Source organism: Bos grunniens, chromosome 7 (assembly GCF_055505025.1).
Source record: "Bos grunniens cultivar Pamir isolate PY7600 chromosome 7, Bosgru_T2T1.0, whole genome shotgun sequence".
NCBI classification, from domain to species: domain Eukaryota; kingdom Metazoa; phylum Chordata; class Mammalia; order Artiodactyla; family Bovidae; genus Bos; species Bos grunniens.
This window is the reverse complement of record NC_141171.1, coordinates 21,246,650-21,266,806: the sequence shown is the minus strand read 5'-3', so window position 1 is coordinate 21,266,806 and position 20,157 is coordinate 21,246,650. Positions and strand designations below refer to the sequence as shown.

Here is a 20,157-nt window from a genome sequence, read left to right as displayed (position 1 = left end):
GCGCCTGCGCGGCGCTCTGCGCCGGGGCGTTGCTGGGAAACATCTGCCGACGCCTGTGGCGGGGACCGGGCGACATGGCGGCGGCGGCGGCGCTGGCGCGGCTCGCAGCGGCCTTCCTTCTCCTCGCGGCCCAGGTGAGGGCGGCGCCGACCCCGCTGGCCTCGCCGGTCGCGGTGCCCCGGCTCCTCACCCCTCCCCGGCCCCGCGCAGAACCCCGCCCTGCCCGGCCTGGGGCCAGCTTAGGGGATCCGCGCCCCCGGTGCCGGAACCCGTGGGCCTGGGGCCCGGCCGTGACCTTGCGGGTCTGTCCCCCGGCCGGTCTCCCTTCCCTCTCTGGACGCCGTTCCCAGCCGTGGTGTCACTGGGTTCCGCCCGGATCTAAAGTTTGAGGTTCTACTACCCCGCTCCCTCCCCGGCCCCTGCTGGTCTTGTCTCGGGGTCTCCAACCGCCTCTGGGACGCCCTTATCTGACTCCGTGGCCTTAGCCGGGGGCTACCGCTCTCTGACCCTGGCATCCCCTTGAAAGCGATACTACCCCTATTCCCCGTGGTTGTAGTCAACTGTCCAGCGTGGCACCCAGTGTCTGGCGGCGTCCAGAAGCAGCCAGGAGCCCAGCCCTGGAGTGGGGTCGAATCGCCGCCCCATCTTTTTCTCCAGTGACCTTGGCAGGGGAGTTCCCGCTTTGAGTTGGTTGTCTGCAAAAGGAGGAGAAGTGTACAGTGCACAGTCAGAGAGAGGATGTAGGGGATCACGGACGCGGGGCATGCTACTTGTTTGTCACTTGACCTCAAGGGTCGCCACTAGGGGACAGACCTGGAGATGGTTGATGTACAGTACCATGAGTGCATTTTTTATTTTCCAAACCCTTCCTCTCTCCCAAATTCCACAACTCTGGAAATGGTGCCACCCTCCCCCAACAGCCCTACAAACTGGGCCATTAACCTTGACCTTTCTGTGCCAGCCCCCCAACCTCTGCTTCAGGCTGTGGGCTTCTCTCCAAGGCCGCTTTTGTCCCCCAAACTCCCAGTTCATTTTCAGCCCTGCAGGAGGGCTCTCTTTCAAAGTGTGTCAGATCTTGTGTCCAAATGAGAGCTTTCTGGTGCCACTGACACATTCAGGAGGACTCTGTGATCCGGCTGACAGGAAACTATCCTTTGCTTCCAGCTTTAACATATTAAAGGCACTTTGCTCACTGGGCTCTGTTTCCCTGAATCCTAACTCGCCCCAACGTTGTGTTTCTGGTCTCAGCTTAGGGGTGCCACATTCCAGCAGCTTTCTGGCCCACCCCCTCCCCAGCTGCTTTGCCAGCCCTCTGTACTTCCCCCAGCCCTCTTTGCTCGTTTTCCTCAGCAGTCTGACCCATTGGAAGCAGGGATTTTGAGCTCTGTAAATATTTAGAAAAAGAAAAAAAAAAAGTGGCAAAGTGATAGGTGGGCAAAGGGTCACAAGAACACCACAGAAGGAACAGTGCGGTTGGCCTGGGAATGATTTTCAGAAGCAAGAGGCAAAGGTACCGTAGGGGTGTTCTGGGGGATGAGTAGGAGTTTGCTGGGTCAAGAAGGTGTTCCAGGGAGAAAGATGCAGGTGACGAGGGCAGGGCTGGAGGTGTGAGATCTGGTGATTTTTATTTTTTTAATAGCAGATATTTATTTAATTTTTATTGGAGTATGGTTGATTTGCAGTATTGTGTTAGTTCCAGGTGTACAGCACAGTGAATCGGTTATATATATACCTACCCCTTTTTAGATTATTTTCCATATAGGCCATTACACAGTACTGAGTAGAGTTCCCTGTGCTACACAGTAGGTTCTTGTTGTTGTTTAGTCATTAAGTCGTGTCCAACTCTTTTATGATCCCGTGGACTGCAGTCTACCAGGTTCCCTGTTCTTGGGGTTTCCCAGGCAAGAATACTGGAGTGGGTTGCCATTTCTTTCTCCAGGGAATCTTCTCAACCCAGGGTTCGAACTTGAGTCTTCTGTATTGGCAGGTGGGTCCTTTACCACTGAGCCACCTGGGACATACAGTAGGTCCTTGGTAGTTATCTATTTTATACATAATGGTGTGTGTATGTCAGTCTCGTTCTCCTCCTCACCTCCTGAGAGCTGATGATTTATCTGGAGATGGTGAGGGTCCACTATAGTGGCCCATAGGACGCTCCAGTGGTTACACCTGAGGAAGGTGGAGGCCTGTCAGGCACTCTGGCGGGCGGGGCTGTGGGGGGAGCAGCAGTGGAACAGCTCCAGCATGGGATAAAGGGCAGGCGGGGCATGCGGCCTCCTTGGGCTGGGCTCCAGGGGAGTGGACTGCGCTGGTCGGAGCAGGGTGCTGAGGTGTTTGGATTTTATTCCCAGCTGGTTGAGGGTTTTGAACTTTACCCTGAGTGTGGGCAACCAAGGAGAGTGTGGGAGTGAGTGAGGAGGGCACCTGGGCCAGCTCTTTCTAGGACAGACCCCTGGGCATGGTTCTTCATGGCGCCAAAGGGTATGGCCAGCTCTCCATGGGGCCAGAGGATGCCTGCTCACGACCGTGAGCTCACTCCCAATCATTCTGTGACTGGACGAGGGATTGGACACCCCCACACCATTGGTACAAGTTGTGTATACAATGGCCAACATGGGGTCTGTTACTCAGCAGATCTGAACGTGTGGGTGCCTTCTCTGCCCCTCACCTGCCCATGTATCCCTCCACCATCCCCCCACCTGTCCCCACCCCTCACCTCCCCTCCTCACCCCTCCTGCATCTTCCCCTTCACCCCTCCCCTGCCCCACATTGCTCCACCTAAACATCTCTTTCTAAGCTTCCCAGGTCCTGATTACCCCACCCTCTCCTAGAACTCACCAAGTGTTACATAGACTGCTCCCCATCTGGATCCCTTAGCTTCTAAGCACCCTGGCATGGATGCTGTCAGTGTCATCTTGAAGCATAATTTCTCTAAAGTTCCTGAACCTGCTTTGTGGTTGTAATGCATTGGGAGGTGGCCTGTCCTTAGTGGCTTTTCTCATTCTCCAAACTGGAATGGGCAGTGCTGGAATGGGGGGAAGGAGGGGCACTGAGAGCTCTGGGCCCTTTGGAAGACCTGCTCCCAGTCCTGTACCTCCCCCGGGGGGGAGACCGTATCCACAGCAAGACTGTGCTCTCTGGGCTTTGCCACAGCCCAGGCTGATATCTTAAGGGAAAGCCAGCTGTGCACATTGTGGTGGGGTGGGGTGGGGGGTGGGGGGGGTGGGCTGGGACGTGTGCTCTTGTGCTTCTAAGTGACCTTTTTAAATTAAAAAGAAATGCTTCTAGCCATTCCTATGTTATACAGGCAACTCAGGGCTCATAGACCAGGGGTCAGCACACGTTTTCTAAAAGCTTTTTGGGTCGCATGGCCTCTGCTACAACTCCCTGGCTCTGCAGAAAGCAGCATAGGCTCTGCATTCAGGAACCAGGCAGCCATGTTCCAGTAAAACTTTACTGACAAATACAGAAGGTGGGCCGGATTCAGCTTGGGGGGTTGAGGGACCACAGACTCCCTGCAGTGGCCCAAGGTGGGGGCGTGGCAGGGGCTCTGAGTGTGGCACGGTGGTGGGGAGAACCTGGAAGCCAGGGCTCCTAGTCCTGCCTCAGGTAGAGGGAACAGGGTTGGCTGGGCAGGGGCAGGTGCAGGTGCAGGACAACGCTGATCTTCCCTCCCTCAAGCGCTGGTGGCAGCGCCTGCATACCTGGCTTCTCTGGCGCCCCATGCCCTGTAAACACAGCTTTGCCAAACACTTGACCCAGCAGCCCCAGGTGATACACCAAGACACAGGGCCAGCTGGGGACCCCAGCCCCTCTCTGCACCACCGCCAGCTGACCCTGGCCTATGTTCACAGAGGACCCGGCCTTCTGAGAGCCAGTCTGTGTCCCAGGCATGCTGTCTGGGCCACGGCCCCTGGGGACCCCTTGCTGAGTCAGAGCCCCCCGCTCCCCAACTACAACACATTCTGGGGTGGGTGTGGGTCTGTCACCAGCACAAAGGGGCTCCTGCCTGTTGTCTCTGGGGAAGATTCTAGGGGGATACTGAGGGATACAGTCTGTGTCTCGCCTCCGGGTGGTACAGAGAGATGGATCCTGGAACTGCTGTGTGCAGAGCTGGGGTCCTGTTGGGCCCCTCTGGCTCCAAGAAGCCAAGGGGCTGGGGTGGGCCCAGGCCCTGTGTGTGTGTGGCGTGGCTCTACTCCTCCCTTTCAGCCATTGGAGCCACATGGAGGGGCCCTGGCACGGCCACGGTTGGTGTGCAGATCTCCCTGAGGAGGCTTGGCCCTGCCCTCCCTTGTGTCCGCCTGAGCTGAGGGCCCCAGCTGCGCTGGCAGAGGGCGGGACCATCCAGAGCTGGGCGGGGCCATAGGCCAGCCCCTGCCTACTCTGACTCCACCCCCTGTCCAGGTGGCCTGTGAGTATGGCATGGTGCATGTGGTGTCTGAGACCGGTGGCCCCAAAGGCAAAGACTACTGCATCCTCTACAACCCGCAGTGGGCCCACCTGCCGCATGACCTCAGCAAAGCGGTGAGTCCAGCGGGTGGCCCTGCGCTGGGGCCCCTCCCCATGGGGCTTTCCACCCAAGGCACCTCTCTCTCCACTCCTGCCCTGGGTCCTGGGGGGGACTCTGGAGGATGGATCCTGGGGAGGGCCCCTGAGGATGGAGGAAGTGCTCTGCTGGGAGTCCGAGGAGGGACGTGGCCCCAGAGGAGCTCCCAGCCTCTCTGGGCCCCGGTTTCCTCGGTTGTAAGTAAAGGATTGGGACACTGCTGTGGGATGTCCCCTGTCCGGGGCATCAGCCACCTCCCATCCCTCCCACCATGCTGGGCTGGGGTGGCTGGCCAGAAATCCTTAGACAAGTGACACAGAGGTCTGCCCATCCCTGTCGTTGGGGCGGCCCAGACATGCTGCTCCCTGGTCCGGCCTGACTCCTCCCAGAGAACACGGATGCCCGGTGCCTGGTTTAGCAGGTGGATCGATTGTCATCACTAAGGCCAGAGCTCCTGCCTGCCCCGTGTGGTGTCTGTGACGGGCTCCAGACGCCCTCATCTGCCTGGTGATTGGGGTCTGTGTGTTGTGTGTCTGTGTGCACACGTGCATGCATGTGTCTGTGTGTGGTGTGGATGTGGGTTGTGTGTGTGTGCTGGTGCGCATGTGTGTGTTTTGTGTAGTGCGTGTTGTGGGGCTGGCCCCCCCAACCTTGCAGTGAGGCAGTGTGGGGTGGCAGTCACTGGTGGCCTGGGTGCCCCGCGGGGTCCTTGCCACCTGGCTGCCCGGGCCACCATCCCCTCTGCCTCTCTGAAGGCCTCCCTCCCTCAGTCTCTCCTGCAGGTGCGGGACTGGACCAGCTCCGTGCTCTGCTCTCCCGCCGACCTCCCCCCAAAAGGCTTCAGCAACCAGATCCCGCTGGTGGCACGGGGGAACTGCACCTTCTACGAGAAAGTGCGGCTGGCCCAGGGCAGTGGGGCCCGCGGGCTGCTCATCGTCAGCAAGGAGGCGCTGGTGCGGCCCCCAGGCCTCCTGGGCAGCTTGGGACCCTGGGGGCGGGACCGGGTTAGGGTTTGAGGCAGGGGTCTGGGCAGAGGAGACAGGGAGCTTGGTTTTCTGACTGTGGTCTGGAGGGGGTTGTATCCCAGAGCTGTGCTCGGGGTATGACCAGGCCTGGGAAGGATCTCTGAGGGGGTGGGTGGCGTGGGCCATGAGCCAGCCTCTTCCTCCCCAAGACTGACTGGTGCCCCCAGCTCAGCCCTGGGAGGGAGAGGCTGAACCCACAGGCTTGCCCTCCTGGCCCTGAGGACCCCGACACACATGCAGGACCCTCCCGCCGGCTCCGAGGGCAGGCCGGCTGTCGGTGGCTCGCAGTGCCCCACCCAGGGGTAGTCATCCTCTCCTGCCCCCGGCCCCACAGGTCCCCCCGGGAGGCAACAAGACGCAATATGAGGAGATCGGCATTCCCGTGGCCCTGCTCAGCTACCGAGACATGCTGGACATTTTCCAGGTAGGGCCGCCCACTTGCCCCCCACTATCTGCAGCTGGGCCAGGGCCCAGGGAGATGGGCCCACAGTGCCGTGAACCTCAGGAGAGGAGACCCCAACCCTGCCCACATGCCAGAGACCTTAAGTGCCAGCCCCCCTCATGCCTTCCTGGCCTGACCTGGGCTGACCAAAGGCTTGGTCGGCTTTGATGTGGGGAGTCGGGTCCAGAGCAGGTGAGCATCAGCACACGAATGAGGTGGGAACAGTCAGGGTCCCACTCTAGGTTCCCCGTCTCCCCACCGAGGGACCCATTGTCAACCTCCCGGCTGCTTCACATACACCTGGTTAGCTTGTCCCAGCAGGGCCCACTTCTCTGGGGTCAGACGTGTTGGGCGAGGGCATGGGGTGGGGCGAGGTGGGGTCTCCCCAGCCTTAGCTCCGTTGTGCTCTCCGAGGCAGACTTTTGGCCAGGCAGTGCGGGCAGCGCTGCACGCGCCCAAGGAGCCCATGCTGGACTACAACATGGTCATCATCTTCCTCATGGCCGTGGGCACCGTCGCGCTCGGGGGCTATTGGGCTGGGAGCCGGGATGTCAGGAAGTAAGTGCCCTGTGTGTGTGGGTGGGTGCTAGCCAGGCAGCCTAGACACTGGGCAGGGGACCGCAAGAGGGGCCTCTTTAGAAAGGCAGCATGACACCCAGGAGAGCTGCTGAGAGGCCCTTGGGGTTCTGGCCTGGCCGGGCAGGGGCGTCCCCTGGAAAGCAGCAGCCCAGGGCAGCCTGTGGGACAGTTGGGGCGGGGCGGGGGCAGGGCCGGGGCCGGGGCCAGGGCCAGGGTGGCCCCATGGGACCCACAGCCTTCCTCCCAGAGCACCGCCACAGCCTGGCCCAGGTGCCAGAGCCCACCTCCGGTAGTCCTCCCTGTGAGGACCAGAGCTCCCGGCGCCTTCCCGTGAGGTCCTGGGGGCAGGGTCCTCCGTCGGGGGACCCTCATACACATGGTGGGCCTGGACGGGGGCCAGGTATGCTGCCCCCGCCGTGCCTGCAGCCCCAGAAGCAGTGCCAGCCGCAGGGCGCCCCTTGACCGGCCCGTCTTTCCAGGAGATACATGAAGCACAAGCGGGATGATGGGCCCGAGAAGCAGGAGGACGAGGCTGTGGATGTGACGCCGGTCATGATTTGCGTCTTCGTGGTCATGTGCTGCTCAATGCTAGTGCTGCTCTACTTCTTCTATGACCAGCTTGGTGGGTCCCCTGCCTCAGCCCCCAGGGTGGTGTGTGGGGGGTGGAGGCTGTGGTCCCTGCCTTCAAGGAGTGCCTCAGGCGGGGCCGCCCCTCCCTTCCCTTGGTGCGCCCCCCTGCCAGGGGAGTGAGGTGCAGAGCCCGCCTCAGCCCCTCACTGCTGCCCGCCCTGCAACTCCCCCCCAGTCTATGTCATCATTGGCATCTTCTGCCTGGCCTCCTCCACCGGCCTCTACAGCTGCTTGTCCCCGCTCGTGCAGAGGCTGCCGTTCTGCAAGTGCAGGTGAGCCCCCCGGGGCAGCCCGCACTGGCTCTACTCGAAGCGGTCCCGCTCTGCCACCTCTCGGCCTCTCCCCTCCCCGTCCTGCCTCTGAGGCGCCATAGCTTCCGTGAGGCTGAGGGCCCTCTCCAGAGCCCTCGGTTAGTCTGGCGCAGTGCATGCATATGGCAGGTGCCCCCTCAGGGCTGGCTGGGGGCTCCTGGGGAAGTGGGGATGGCTCTGAGCTGGCCTTCCTCCCCCCACATCCCATTCAGGGTCAGGCCCCCTGGGATCCGTGTAGGGGTGGGGGGCACCAGGTAGGGCAACAGGGGGATGGATGGGAGGCTTTGGGACGGGAGTTGAGCTGAGCCCACGGTGCTGGGCAGCTGGCACCGTGAAGGTCAGAGTCCTGATGCCCCTGCCTGCCTGCAGGGTCCCTGACAACAGCCTGCCCTATTTTCACAAGCGCCCTCAGGTCCGCACACTGCTCCTGGCGCTGCTGTGTGCGACCGTCAGCGTGGTGTGGGGCATCTTCCGGAATGAGGACCAGTAAGTGCAGTGCCACCGCCCCAGGGGGGAGGTGGGGCAGCAGGGTGCTGTCCTCGGGTGCTCTGACCTCCCTCGCCTCCCCGAGCTGTCTGACCCGGGCACTTGGATCCGGGCCAGCTCCCAGTTATGAAAAGCCCTGCTGTCAGTGCTCTGGACGCAGTGACTGCATGCTGTCCAGGTGCCGACCAGGCTCAACGGATGGCTGCCCAGCTCTAGCTGCCTCCTGGCCTGTCTGGTGCCCTGGGGTCTGCAATTGCAATCTGGGCGGAAGATGCCACTGGCATTGCTGCCCAGGCGTGGAGCCATGGGCTCAGCGGCAGCCTGGATGTGGCCTGGCGCCACCGGGCCCACTGCTCTGCCTCTGCAAACACTCGTGTCCCCTGGGCAGCCTCCCACCAGAGGCAGCCACTGCCGGTCCCCATGTCCCCACCCCCGCTGTCACCGACACCATCTGGCACTTTCTCTGAGCTTCTCTGGGGCTGTTAAACACTCTTGGCTGTGCTGCCGTTTGGAGCCACAACAGATTTAACTGGCAGAAGGAAAACGTGAAAATATTTGGAGTTCTCTGTATACAAAAAGAATGTGAGCTCTCAAGATTAAGTCCCAGCCAGAAGGCCCACTCCCCCACTTGAAATTAGAACAGGCCCTGGTTTCTACCATGTCTGGGCACCCACGCCGGGCACCGTTCCCACCAGTGCCCTGGCCTGGAGACTGACCCTGTGCTCAGATGAAGCTCTGAGGAGTAGGGGCAGGGAGGATGGAGCAGGTGGTGGGGGCCAATTTCCAGCAGGGGAGCCCCAGTACTGGAGCTTCATCAGAGCATCAACTTGCAAATTTGGAAGTGGCCCTGTGTCCTGGGGCTCCAGACTGTGTCCTCAGAACCCCAAGCCTCTGTTTCCCAAGAGAGTGTATGTGGCACCTGGCTGGGAAGGTGGGGTGTGTGTGTGCGAGTTTTCTTTTTCTAAATCACTTAAAAGATATTTTTGAAAAGTTTGAATCTGTAGTTGCAGAGCTCTCCTCTCCTCACCCCCTGCCCCATCCTGTGCCCCAGGAGTGAAGGCCACTGTTGCAGAGGGATGGGGCCATGGCACTTGGGGGAGGCTGGGCACCGGTGGCTTGGACCAGGTGGCCGGTGGGGCGGGGGGGGCTGACTGGTGGAGGCTCTCAGGAGACCCTGCCGGAGGATGAGGCTGTGCTGCATTCCAGGTGGGCTTGGATCCTCCAGGACGCACTGGGCATCGCCTTCTGCCTCTATACCTTGAAGACCATCCGCCTCCCCACGTTCAAGGTGAGGGTCCCCCAGGGTTTGGGGAGCTCTGGATGAGGGCTGGAGCCTCCTGTGTCTGCCTGCTGCCCTCCTGCCACTTGGCCTTGCCCAGGGTCTTCTGCTCTGAGCCCAGCCCCTTGTGGGTGGTATGGTTTTTGCTTTTCTGTCCCTCTGGCCACCTTGGGGTTGAGGATTAGCACAGAGTTGCCTCCCGGCATGGCTGCTGCACTGGTGACGGCTGGGCCAAGGGGATCCTCCCTGGTGATGTTGCAGTGTTGGTGAGGTGAATAGAGGAGAACCAGATGAAACCCACAGGCAGGAGGATGGGGCTCTGCCTGGAGCACCAGGCTGGCACTGTGACCCCAGCTGAGGCCCGACCCCGCAGCGGGAACCTAGAGACACACAGGGAAACGCAGAGATGGTGCTCAAACTTGGGGCTGGCCAGTCATGGCCGTGTGTCTCCATCAGGAACTCAGAAGCGGAGGGGATTCCCTGTTGGTCCGGAGCTTAGGACTTGGTTTTCTCACTGTATACAGCTGGGGTTCCATCCTTGGCTGGGGAACTAGAAATTCCATAAACTGAACAATGCTGCCAAAATGAAGAGAAGCCCAGATCTTGGCTCTCCCTGAGCCTCTGCTGCCCATGCTCTGATGTTCTCGTCAAGGTGGCAAGATGTTCCTTCCTACAGGGAAAGTCCGAGCCTTGGGCGGGGTTGCTGATGCATCCTGGAGGGTCTGTGCGTCAGCACCCTGAGTGGGGGTGGGGGTGGGGCAGAGCTGGCGGAGGTCCCCAGGTGGAGGGCAGCCCTCCGGACGCCTGGTCCATCCATCCGTAGGCCTGCACGCTGCTGCTGCTGGTGCTGTTCATCTACGACGTCTTCTTCGTGTTCATCACGCCCTTCCTGACCAAGGTGGGCCCTGCCACAGCCCACGACCCGCCCTTGCCTGCCCGTACCCCATGGCCCTGCCCCAGCCTGCCCACGCCCTGCCCCTTGGTCCAGCTGCTGCATTCAGCCTCTCCTGATGCAGCGCCCCCCTTCTCTTAGAGCGGGAACAGCATTATGGTGGAGGTGGCGACCGGGCCTTCGGACTCAGCCACCCACGAGAAGGTAGGAGTATCCTGCGGCGAGGTGCTGAGTGTGCAGGGAGCAGGGCTGGCGGGTACTGGAGACACTGCCCCTCTCTGCAGCTGCCCATGGTGCTGAAGGTACCCAGACTGAACGCCTCACCGCTGGCCCTGTGTGACCGCCCCTTTTCCCTCCTGGGCTTCGGGGACATCCTGGTCCCAGGTACTGGGGCTGGGCTTGGGTGGCCTGGGGGTCCCTGGGGGTGCTGGACCAGAGGGGCTGGTGGGTCAGTGAGCAGAGGTGGAGCTTGGCCAGATGGGCCAGGACGGCAGGGAGGTGACTCCATGGAGGCATGGTCCCAGTTGCACAGACCTGCCTGGCTCTCCAGCTGCTCTGTCCCCAAGGTCCCTCCGCCTCAGGTGGCTCCTCAGCAGGTGGCCGCTGAGCTGGGGTTTGCACTGGCCTGAGGCCTCAGTCACCTGCCAGGAGTCCAGGGCGGCACCAGGCCAGCTCTCTCCTGAGCTGGGGAGGAACGCTTGGTGCCCCATCCCTCCATGGGAGCACTGTTGCCCAGCTGGGGCACGGCCAGGCCGCTGCCCACAGCTTCCGCCCACGGCCTGTCTCTGCAGGGCTGCTCGTGGCCTACTGCCACCGCTTCGACATCCAGGTGCAGTCCTCCAGGGTCTACTTCGTGGCCTGCACCATCGGTAAGCCCACCGTCTGGTCTTCCCCCTGTGTCACAGCCTCCTCACTGTACACTGTGGTTGCTGTTTCTCTTTTCTTTTTGGTCTTTATCTTTGTCTTTTTCCTTTTGTCTTCAGTTTGTTTCGTTTCCAAATTCATTGACACGAACAGGATGCTTCCTCATTTTCTGTCAAGCCTGGTGGTTTCTAAGATGGTCCAAACCACTTCTCTTGTCCCACTGGGTCAGCTCTTCAGGATGAGTGGGGTGCAGAGGGCACAGGCCCTGCCGCAGCCACCAGTGGGCCAGGCAGACACAGGCTGGCCTTCCTGGCTGGCGTACCTTTGAGCCACTGCTGTCCGCCCTCCCCTGGGTTCCTGAGGTTGGGACCTGTCCTCCATGCCGGCCCCCAGGGTCACAGTCCCTGGGATCAGCCTGTCCACATGCACCCATAAGGTCCTCCCCTTTGAACCACAGTGTGTCAGATTGTCCTGTAGTTCCTGTCACTGAGATCCCTAGTTTGTGTGGATGGATCGCTTCAGGATACATGGAGAGTCCACATTCGATCATCTGGACTCTCCCAGCATAATCCAATTGCTCAGTAACGTAGAGGTGAGGGGCAGGGCAAGCGGCCTGGAGTGGAGGCCTGTGCTGGAGATGGGGCTCTTGGCCTGGAAGAGATGGTCCAGTGAGTCATCTTTCTTGTAATTCTTGAGCAGTTGCAAGGTCAGTACAGCGGTCAGTACAGCGCCACACCCTCTGCTGGGCTCAGGCCGACCCTTGCTAGCCTCTCATCGCATTTGCCTGTTGTATGTCCATCTTCGCGCGATCCCTGCATGGCTGCATTCACACAGCCCTAAAAAGCACCCTGTTTATTCTGGATGACGGCGCCAAGTGTAGGTGTCATCTGACCCTTCAGGGCTTTCACGTGCTCACTCAGGAAAGATTTCATTTTCTAGTTCTGTACCTGTGTTACTTTGGTTCAGATTATTCTTCTGATTAGAGGTTTATAAAACCGAGATATCGAGACACTTCTGCAGCTCCTTCTCAGCCATCCCAAGGATTCCAGGCCCTCCCATGACCGCCCCCCCAGTCTGGGGGCTGACCCCTGCGTGGGCTCTTGCCTGCCCCAGCAGGGCGGTGGGGTGTCCTGGAAGGTGGGGAGGATTGACTCCCGGTGCGTCAGTCACCATGGGGTGACATGCTGCCCGTCTCTGTCCCTGCAGCCTACGGCATCGGGCTCCTGGTGACGTTCATGGCACTGGCCCTCATGCAGCGCGGCCAACCTGCCCTCCTCTACCTCGTGCCCTGCACGCTGGTCACCAGCTGCGCCTTGGCGCTCTGGCGCAGGGAGCTGGGCGTGTTCTGGACGGGCAGCGGCTTTGCGGTGAATACCAGTTTGCTATGACTGTCTGCGAGCAGTAATAGCCTAATAAGCCCTAACTAGAGTTAAAGTTGAGTAAGACCTCCTAGCGTTCCACCTGAACCCCGCAGTGCCTGGTCCCGGTGCTGTGTTTCTTCCCCTCCTGCCACCGCCGGAGGTCGGGTGTCGCTGGGAAGTGGGTTTCTACTTGGGCTTCTCAATGCTTTGGGGTGGGTGAGGCGCAGGCTGGGCCCTGTTCTTGTCTAAAACCGTAGAGAAGTGGGACCGAGGCCGCGCCCTGTGCAGGACGGGTCGACCGACCGTTGTAGTCTTGGAACTCAGGGATGGATTGCTGGCCCCTTGGAAAACCCCCTCCATCCCCGGGGCCTGCCTGTCTCCGGGGCCTCCAGCTCCCACTTCAGTCCACCTACAACTGGACCCTCCCCCAGGCTCTCCGGAAGGCCTCTGGGGCTCAGTGCCCATCATCATCAGAGCTCTCACTCCCTAGGGCCTTGCCCGGTCCAGAGCTGGTGGGTGGGTTCTGGAAGGTTCCCGAGGGAGAACAAGCCAGAGCAGTCAGGTCGCGGCCTCCCGGGGTCCCTGTGGTGGTGGTGGTGGTGGTGGTGCAGGTCCCAGCGCAGCCCCTTTCCCGGTCTGAGCCCACCCTCGGGGGCTCCCCTGCCCTCCCGTCCACCCCGCGGCCCCGCCAACCCGCGGCCTCTCCTTCGCAGAAGGACCTACCTCAGTCGCCCTGGGCGCATGCCCCCACCGACGGCCCGCAGCAGCCCCATGCGGACCCAGATGCCGCCCCCGCCCCCGTCCCAGGCCGGCAAACTCCTGGCGAAGACGCGGTCCCAACCCCTCCGCCGGCAGAGCAGACTCCAGAACAGTCTGCGCCGGAGGAGAAGCTCGGGGCAGACGCGCCCCCCCAGGAACCCGAATGCCTCGCGGCCCCACCCGGCCCCTCGGCCTAGGGGAGGGCGCAGACTCGGCGCCGCGCTCCGGACTGGACTCGCGCGGCCCCCAACTTGGTGCTCTGGTCTGGCCGATGCGCACGTCCTCCTCCAGCCCGCCGGCCGCACCCCGGCCCCCAGCCCTGCTCCGAGCTCGTGTGGCTGCGAAGCCCCCAGCCGGTAGAGGCCAGCGCCGCGCGCGATCCGCTTCCCGCGCGGTGGTGTCCTGGGGAGGGCAGAGCGGCACCTCCGCCGGTGGCCTCGGACACGCCCAGTTTGGTGCTTACCCTGCTGCTGCTTCCCCGGGGGCGGGGGCGGGAGAGGGAGTGGCTCTGGTCCGCAGGGCCCCCGGGGCTTGGACTGGGGTTGTCACCGGTTCGGTGGGGTTGGGGCCCCGCGGTGAGCGCCCAGCGCCTGTGCTCCAGCTCCTCCATATTTTAATAAATGGCCACGACTTTTTGAGATCTTGGTGGTGTCGCCTCTTCGGGTGCGAGCCCCTCGGACTGCTCCTCCGAAGCAGGGGGGTGGCTGGCGCCAGGCCGGTGGCCCCATTTTGCCTTTTCGCTTAGAGGAACTCGGCCCCCACCCTCGCCGCGGTCACCTGCACGCTCAGCACCCCATCAGTGCACGCAACCTGGGCCTCCAGCTACCGCGGGCGGGTGGAGAGCTTCCGGAATGTGGGAGGGCGGGGCGGCTCTGGAACTGGCTTACGTCTTCTACCTCACAGACAGGGTTCTCTGAACCTCAGGACGGAGATGCTGCCGCCCCCACGTGGGGCTGGCCAGGGAGCCACCGCCCGGACAGGCACTTGGGGCTGTGACCGCCAGGGCCCCGGCCTATCCTCCAGGTCCATGACGAGAGGCGAGGCCCAGATCCTTCGACCCCACGCCGGCTCCGCGTCCCTCCCGTCCCGCCGCTCTGCTGCAGACCGGCGGGGGCCAAACCATGATCCATTCCAAACGATACCAGCGCCAGACTCACGTCTCAGCCACGCCTCCGAGGAAGAAACCATGTTTGTTTCTGAAAACAAAACAAAACAAAAAACCAGAAGACGTCTTCCACCTGTTTCTGTGTTTCCTAAAAAGAACAGGTGACCCCGCGGTTGGGTGAGGGTGGTGCAGCTGGACCTGCCCCGCCCCACCCCACGGGAGCCCCTGGCCTTGGAGGCGGGACGGGGAGGCAGCCACGGGGCAGGAGAGGAGGGGAGGGAGGGTCCGAGCGGACCCCGTCCTTCCCCGGAGGACCACGCCTTCCTGTAAGCCATTTTGTACGTCGTCAATGTTTGAACGCGGATGGAATTTCTCTTTTTCTTTTTTTGTTTCTGAAGTTTGACAAATGTCAAGGAATTCAAAGCGGGATATTAGTTCCTGAAGTTTCCGTTTGCAGTTTCTGCCTTGCTTCTGTTTGAATCTTGTAATTAAACACAGCTTTTGATATTTATGTCCGGGCCTTTGACTTTTCTGTGGCTCAGTGGGTTGGGAATAAATGGGCGGGGTGGGGGTAGGGAAGCTGTGAGAGGAAGCCTGTGGTGTGCCGGGCCCAGGAGGCCTTGGTCCTGCAGTAATTCCTGTGTGGAGGGACACGTCCTGAGCAAACCCGTAGCCTACGTGGGTAGTGCCACGCAAGCCAGGTTTCAGCTTTGCCGCAGCCACTTGTTCTGATGAGCGGGGGCCCTCATGTGGGGAGGGGCGTGTAGTATGCTCTGTTGCCTGCGATTGATGCTGTCAGCTTGTCTGTGCTGATCTAAGAAGCAGGGACGGAATCACCCATAGCAGGAACCTCAGACTGTCGGTAAAGAACCAGGTGGTCATTGTTGGAGCCTTTTAGAGCCACATGGTCACTGTCATGACCGGCAAAGTCATCAACCCAGCGATGTAACCAGAAACATCAGACAACAGTTAAGCAGACAGGTGTGATTGTGGCCAAAAACTTGGTGGACACCAAAACGTGTGTTCATGTCATTTTCACAGGTCATAACATACTCATTCAAAATCGGTTAAAAACATAGAGAACCAGGCTTGTGGACACAGCAGAGAAAGGAGAGGGTGGGATGAATTGAGAGAGCAGCATTGAAACATGTATATTACCATATGTAAAACAGCTAGTGGGAATTTGCTGTATGATGCTGGGAGCTCAGCCCGGTGCTCTGTGACAACCTAAAGGGGTGGGATAGGGTAGGAGGTGGGAGAGGACATCTATATACCTATGGCTGATTCACATTTGATGTATGGCAGAAACTAACACAACATTGTAAATTATTCTCCAATTACAAATAAATGGTTGTTGTTCAGTCATTAAGTTATATCTGACTCTGAGACTGCACGGACTGCAGCACACCAGGCTTCCCTGTTCTTTACCATCTCCCAGACTTTGCTCAAACTCATGTCCATTGAGTTGGTGATGCCATCCAATCATCTCATCCTCTGTCCTCCCCTTCTCCTGCCCTCAATCTTTCCCAGCATCAGGGTCTTTTCCAATGAGTGGACTTTTCACATCAAGTGGCCCAAATATTGGAGCTTCAGCTTCAGTCCTTCCAATGAATATTCAGGGTTGATTTCCATTAGGATTGACTGATTTGTTCTCTTTGCAGTCCAAGGGACTCTCAAGAGTCTTCTCCAGCACCGCAATTTCAAAGCATCAGTAAAATAAAAGTAAATAATAATGCAAATCCTTTGCTTAGCAAGAAGCTGGGCAAAGGCAGGCAGCAGCCCCAGCCATTAGACTCCTTCCTGTCCACGGGAGCACTGGGCTTTCCTTGTGGCTCAGCTGGTAAAGAATCCATCCGCAATAATGCGGGAGAACTGGGTTCAATCCCTGGGTTGGGAAGATCCCCTGGAGAAGGGAAAGGCGACCCACTCCAGTATTCTGGCCTGGAGAATTCCATGGGGTCGCAAAGAGTCAGACACAACTGAGCGACTTTCACTTCACTCACTGCCTATGGGAGCATTGGAGTATGTCAGCTGATGCCAGACCCTCCTTCAGGCTGCAGGCCCAGCTCCTCCAGGCTCCCACCAGGCTGTACCTCTCACCATATCAACAGCAGCATCTAGTGTTTGAACTACGAAGCGGACCTGAGCATAGCAATTCTCTTCCACTAAGAGACCAGATCTTATGCATTTCTCATCCGTCCACCTGCTCATTCACTCACTGGTTCACAGCACATCTGCTTTGTGCCAACCCCTCTGCTCAGACCTGGGACACATCTGTCTATGAAGGCAGTGGGTCTGAGGGTCAGCAAGGGAGCGGCCCCCAGTTCTATCCTGTGGGGGCAGGTGTCAGGGAAACTTCCTGGAGGAGGTGACCATCCAGCCTGAGGGACACCGGACAGTCTGTGTGGGGCTCTGATGGGGGGGGTGACAGGAGGCTGGACTGTGGCCTGGAGAGGGGTGGGCAAGGTATATCACCCGCAGGTGAGGGGACTAAAGTTCTAGAAAGCTCTGAGGCTGCTCCGAGGGAAGGAGGGAGTGGAGCCAGGGTCAGGGGCTCCTCCTGTGGAGCAGCTCCAAGGGGAATGCAAACGGCAAACAGCTTCCTGGTCACCCAGTTGTAGCCTAAGGGATTAGGGAATATGGTTGGTAACTGTGCCCACGAACCACCACACTAAAGCAAGCTGTCAGGAACACGGGGACCTTGGACCAAGTATGTATGTAGGAGCTCTCCATACTATGTTCAGGAATCTTTCAAAATTCTGAAACCATTTTACAATGTTAAAGTTCGTTTAATAAACTACCCTGGATATTCACATACACACTGCTCCCCCCAGCTCTCTGCTCCACTCCGCTGCCCTCTGTCCCAGGTCACCTGCCCACGTGGGCTCACCTGCCCAGGCCACACCCTCTACCTGGACCGCACTGGCCTCCCCAGCGCCCAGAAAATCCGAGGGGCCAGAACTGGGCTCCCCACGTGGCTCCCGGGGCTCCCGGGGCACGGGCTGCCCACTCCCTCCCTCCGCCGGCCCAGCTCCTTCATGGGGTCCACCTGGGCTCCTGACCAGGTGCGCAGGACGGCCCACACCCAGTTGTCCTTTCGGAGCCTCGGGGAGCCGGGAGCGGCGCGGGTGGGTCTCAGGTGAGCAGGGGAAGGGGTGCCGCGTCGGGGGCGGTGATGGGGGGAGGGGTACCTCGGGGGGCGGTGATGTAGGAGGAGGGCGGTCAGCCCAGGAGTTGCCCGGGTCGGGGGAAGGCGGTGCTCCCACCTGGTGCCGCCCTCAGCCCCGCCCCATCCCCGAGGCCGCCGGAGTCCCGGTTGATTGTCCGGGAGGGAGCCGGGTCGCGCTCTGCAGCCTCGGGCAGAGAGCGGTGAGTCTAGGGTCTCCCGTTATGAGGTGGCCTCCCTCTCCCCACGCCTGGGTTCAGGCTGTGTAGACGCAGCAGGTGCGGTGCGGATGTGGTCCGGGTTGTTGGACGCGTCGGGCTGTGTAGACGCCCTCGGGGAGTGTGAATGAGGCCTTGCTCTGTAGACGTGGCCGGGGGCCCTGTGTTTTCCCGATCCTGAGGGCTCCCTGTCCCCAGTGGCCGCTCTCCTGCCTTCCCACCATTAGTTCGACTAAACCCGCATGGGGGGTGTGGGTGGATGGGGCGGCAGAAAACGGGGTTGGGGAGCAGAGACCGGGAGGTCTCCAGGGGTTTGGGGAGGGTTCCTCTGCTCGCCTCCCTGTGGCTTCTTTCAGCCAGTCCCTTGCTAGGGCGTGAAAAACCGACCAGGATTTGGGGTGGGGTGCTCACAAGGCCTGGGTTTCGAATGGGGTCGTAGTCAGTTACCTGCAGCACGTGTGGTGTGTAAGCATAATTGTGTGGTCTCAAGCGTGGGGTTGCCTGTGGCTGTGTGGGGTGGTGTTATTGCCTGTACGTTGTGTGACCGCGGGTGTGCGTGGCCGTGTGACTGCACTGTGAGATCCTGTATGATTTTGTGGGTGGTTGTGTGTGTGGACCCCTTTTCCAGTTTGCTTGTCTGGGAAGTGGGGACGGAGTCCGTGGGACCCCCCAGGATGCCACGTGTAGCCCTCCTGTCCCACCAAATAGCCAGTCAGGTGTTCTGATTCATTGTGATCTCATCAGGTAAAGAGTCTGCCTGCAATACGGGAGACCTAGGTTCGATACCTAGGTTGGGAAGATCCCCTGGAGAAGGAAATGGCAACCTGCTCCAGTATTCTTGCCTGGAAAATCCCATGGACGGAGGAGCCTGGGGGGCTACAGTTCATGGGGTTGCAAAGTCGGACATGACTGAGCGACTTCACTCTCCTAATTGTTGCTACTGATGCGACTGCAGTGAGGGACTAGGGGGCGGACCCCACAAGCCACAGGAGAGGAGATGTGTGTGTTCAAGGCAGGATTCTCAAAGTTCAGAGTGTAAAGTGTGGAACTGGAAGAGCCTCAGAGGGAGGCAAGCTGGGTTGCCTTTGGTTAAGTCTGGGTACCCCACTCGGCACAGGATTCGTGGAGAAAGGTCTGTTCCTGGTACCACAGACATGGGTGGCAGGAAAGAGACCCTGGGGGGAGCCCACAGGCACGCACAGGGGAGTGTGTCCTTCCTGAAGGAGGATGTGAAGGTCTGGGCATCTGCTTCCATCCATGGAGCCCAGGAGAGAGAAAGAAACCAGCGGCAGGGAGGCGGGAAGCACCTGTGGGTCTGTGGCTGGCTCCAGAGGAGCTGGGGCCTGGACCCAGTCACTTCCCCCTCTTACCATCTCTCTTTCTGCCCTGGGGAATGGTTTAGAGCTCTCGGTCCCTGTCCCCACGGCTCACCTGCTCTACCTGGCTGCAGGGTCCTGGGAAGCCATGCCCATTTCGTGATGGAAACCCACAGACAGGGTGGGGGACATTCCTGAATTCCAAGAACTCTGTGTGTGTGTAGGCAGGGGGTGGGCGAAGGAGACAGAGACACCTAGAGAGACAAAGAGACAGAGACAGAGATATGGAGAGGTAGAGATAGAGACAGATACAAAGAGGGAGAGAAAGAGGGAGCGAATGACAGAGACAGACAGGAGCTGTCTCTTCAAGCCGCAATGTCTTCGTCTGTAAAGTCGGGATAATCCTGCTGGCCCCCTCTCCGTGGGGGTGCTGGGAGACTGAATTAATTGACTTGAGGCTGTGAGCCGCACACAGATCTTAGGCGCTACCTTTCTGCTCCTGGCTGCTTTTCTTTGCTCATAAGCACATCCCACGGATGTAACAGTGGGACCAGGGGAACAGCTGTTCCCCATTATCCCCATATTCATATCCCACTGAATATGCGTGGCTCTCGAGTAAAGCAGAGGATAACATGTCCCGGGTGGCTGGCTCATGTCTACATCAGGCTTTGCTGTTTTCTCCACTTTACCTCTATTAACTAAGAAAGGTGATTTCAGAATCCTGTTCATTGCAAAGACGGCAGTGTCCTGGTACACCCTTCACCCAGTGCCTCCTAGTGTTCAAACCTTGCGTTGCCAGAGCCTAGAGATCAACACTAAGAAAACTGACCTTAGGGGCCATCCTTGAGCTTCCCAGGTGGCGCTCGTGGTAAAGTACCTGCCTGCCAGTGCAGGAGATGTAAAAGACGTGGGTTTGATCCCGTGGAGGATAGCGTGGCAGTCCATTCCAGTATTCTTGCCTGGAGAATCCCGTGGACAGAGGAGCCTGGCCGGCTATATAGTCCATAGGGTCGCAGAGTCAGACACGACTGAAGAGACTTATTATGCGTGCCTTGGTGGACCAGGGGGTAAGACTGCACTCCCACTGCAGGGTGTATGGGTTCGATCCCTGGTTGGGGAACTAAGATCCTACAGGCTGTACAGTGTGGCCAAAAGACAAAAAGAGAAAAAGAAAT

The 20,157-nt window shown here is 59.8% G+C and overlaps 2 protein-coding genes across 4 annotated transcripts in view; both read left to right on the top strand.

Annotated features, from left to right (window-relative positions):
• Nucleotides 1-48: 48 nt before the first annotated feature.
• Nucleotides 49-14,793, top strand: SPPL2B (signal peptide peptidase like 2B). Of its 2 annotated transcripts, none has more exons than XM_086410289.1 (15): nucleotides 49-134; nucleotides 4,408-4,527; nucleotides 5,320-5,502; nucleotides 5,909-5,998; nucleotides 6,435-6,574; nucleotides 7,075-7,217; nucleotides 7,401-7,497; nucleotides 7,906-8,022; nucleotides 9,229-9,310; nucleotides 10,125-10,199; nucleotides 10,335-10,397; nucleotides 10,478-10,577; nucleotides 10,985-11,062; nucleotides 12,264-12,424; nucleotides 13,132-14,793. In XM_086410289.1, exons 1-15 carry the CDS (start codon nucleotides 75-77, stop codon nucleotides 13,372-13,374), a joined length of 1,752 nt encoding a protein of 583 aa, XP_086266415.1. In that variant the 5' UTR covers nucleotides 49-74; the 3' UTR covers nucleotides 13,375-14,793. The 2 variants fall into 2 exon arrangements, with proteins under 2 accessions (XP_086266415.1, XP_086266416.1); XM_086410290.1 differs by having other exon boundaries at nucleotides 12,264-12,491.
• Nucleotides 14,794-17,518: 2,725 nt separating this feature from the next.
• The window catches only part of TMPRSS9 (transmembrane serine protease 9), a 60,310-nt gene continuing 57,671 nt past the window's right edge, over nucleotides 17,519-20,157 (top strand). The window contains exon 1 of one of the 2 annotated variants that reach the window (XM_086410285.1): nucleotides 17,519-17,651. The gene's annotated coding sequence lies outside the window, so the exon portion shown is untranslated. The remainder of the gene's footprint in view (nucleotides 17,652-20,157) is intronic. The other variant, XM_086410284.1, reaches the window with a different exon arrangement.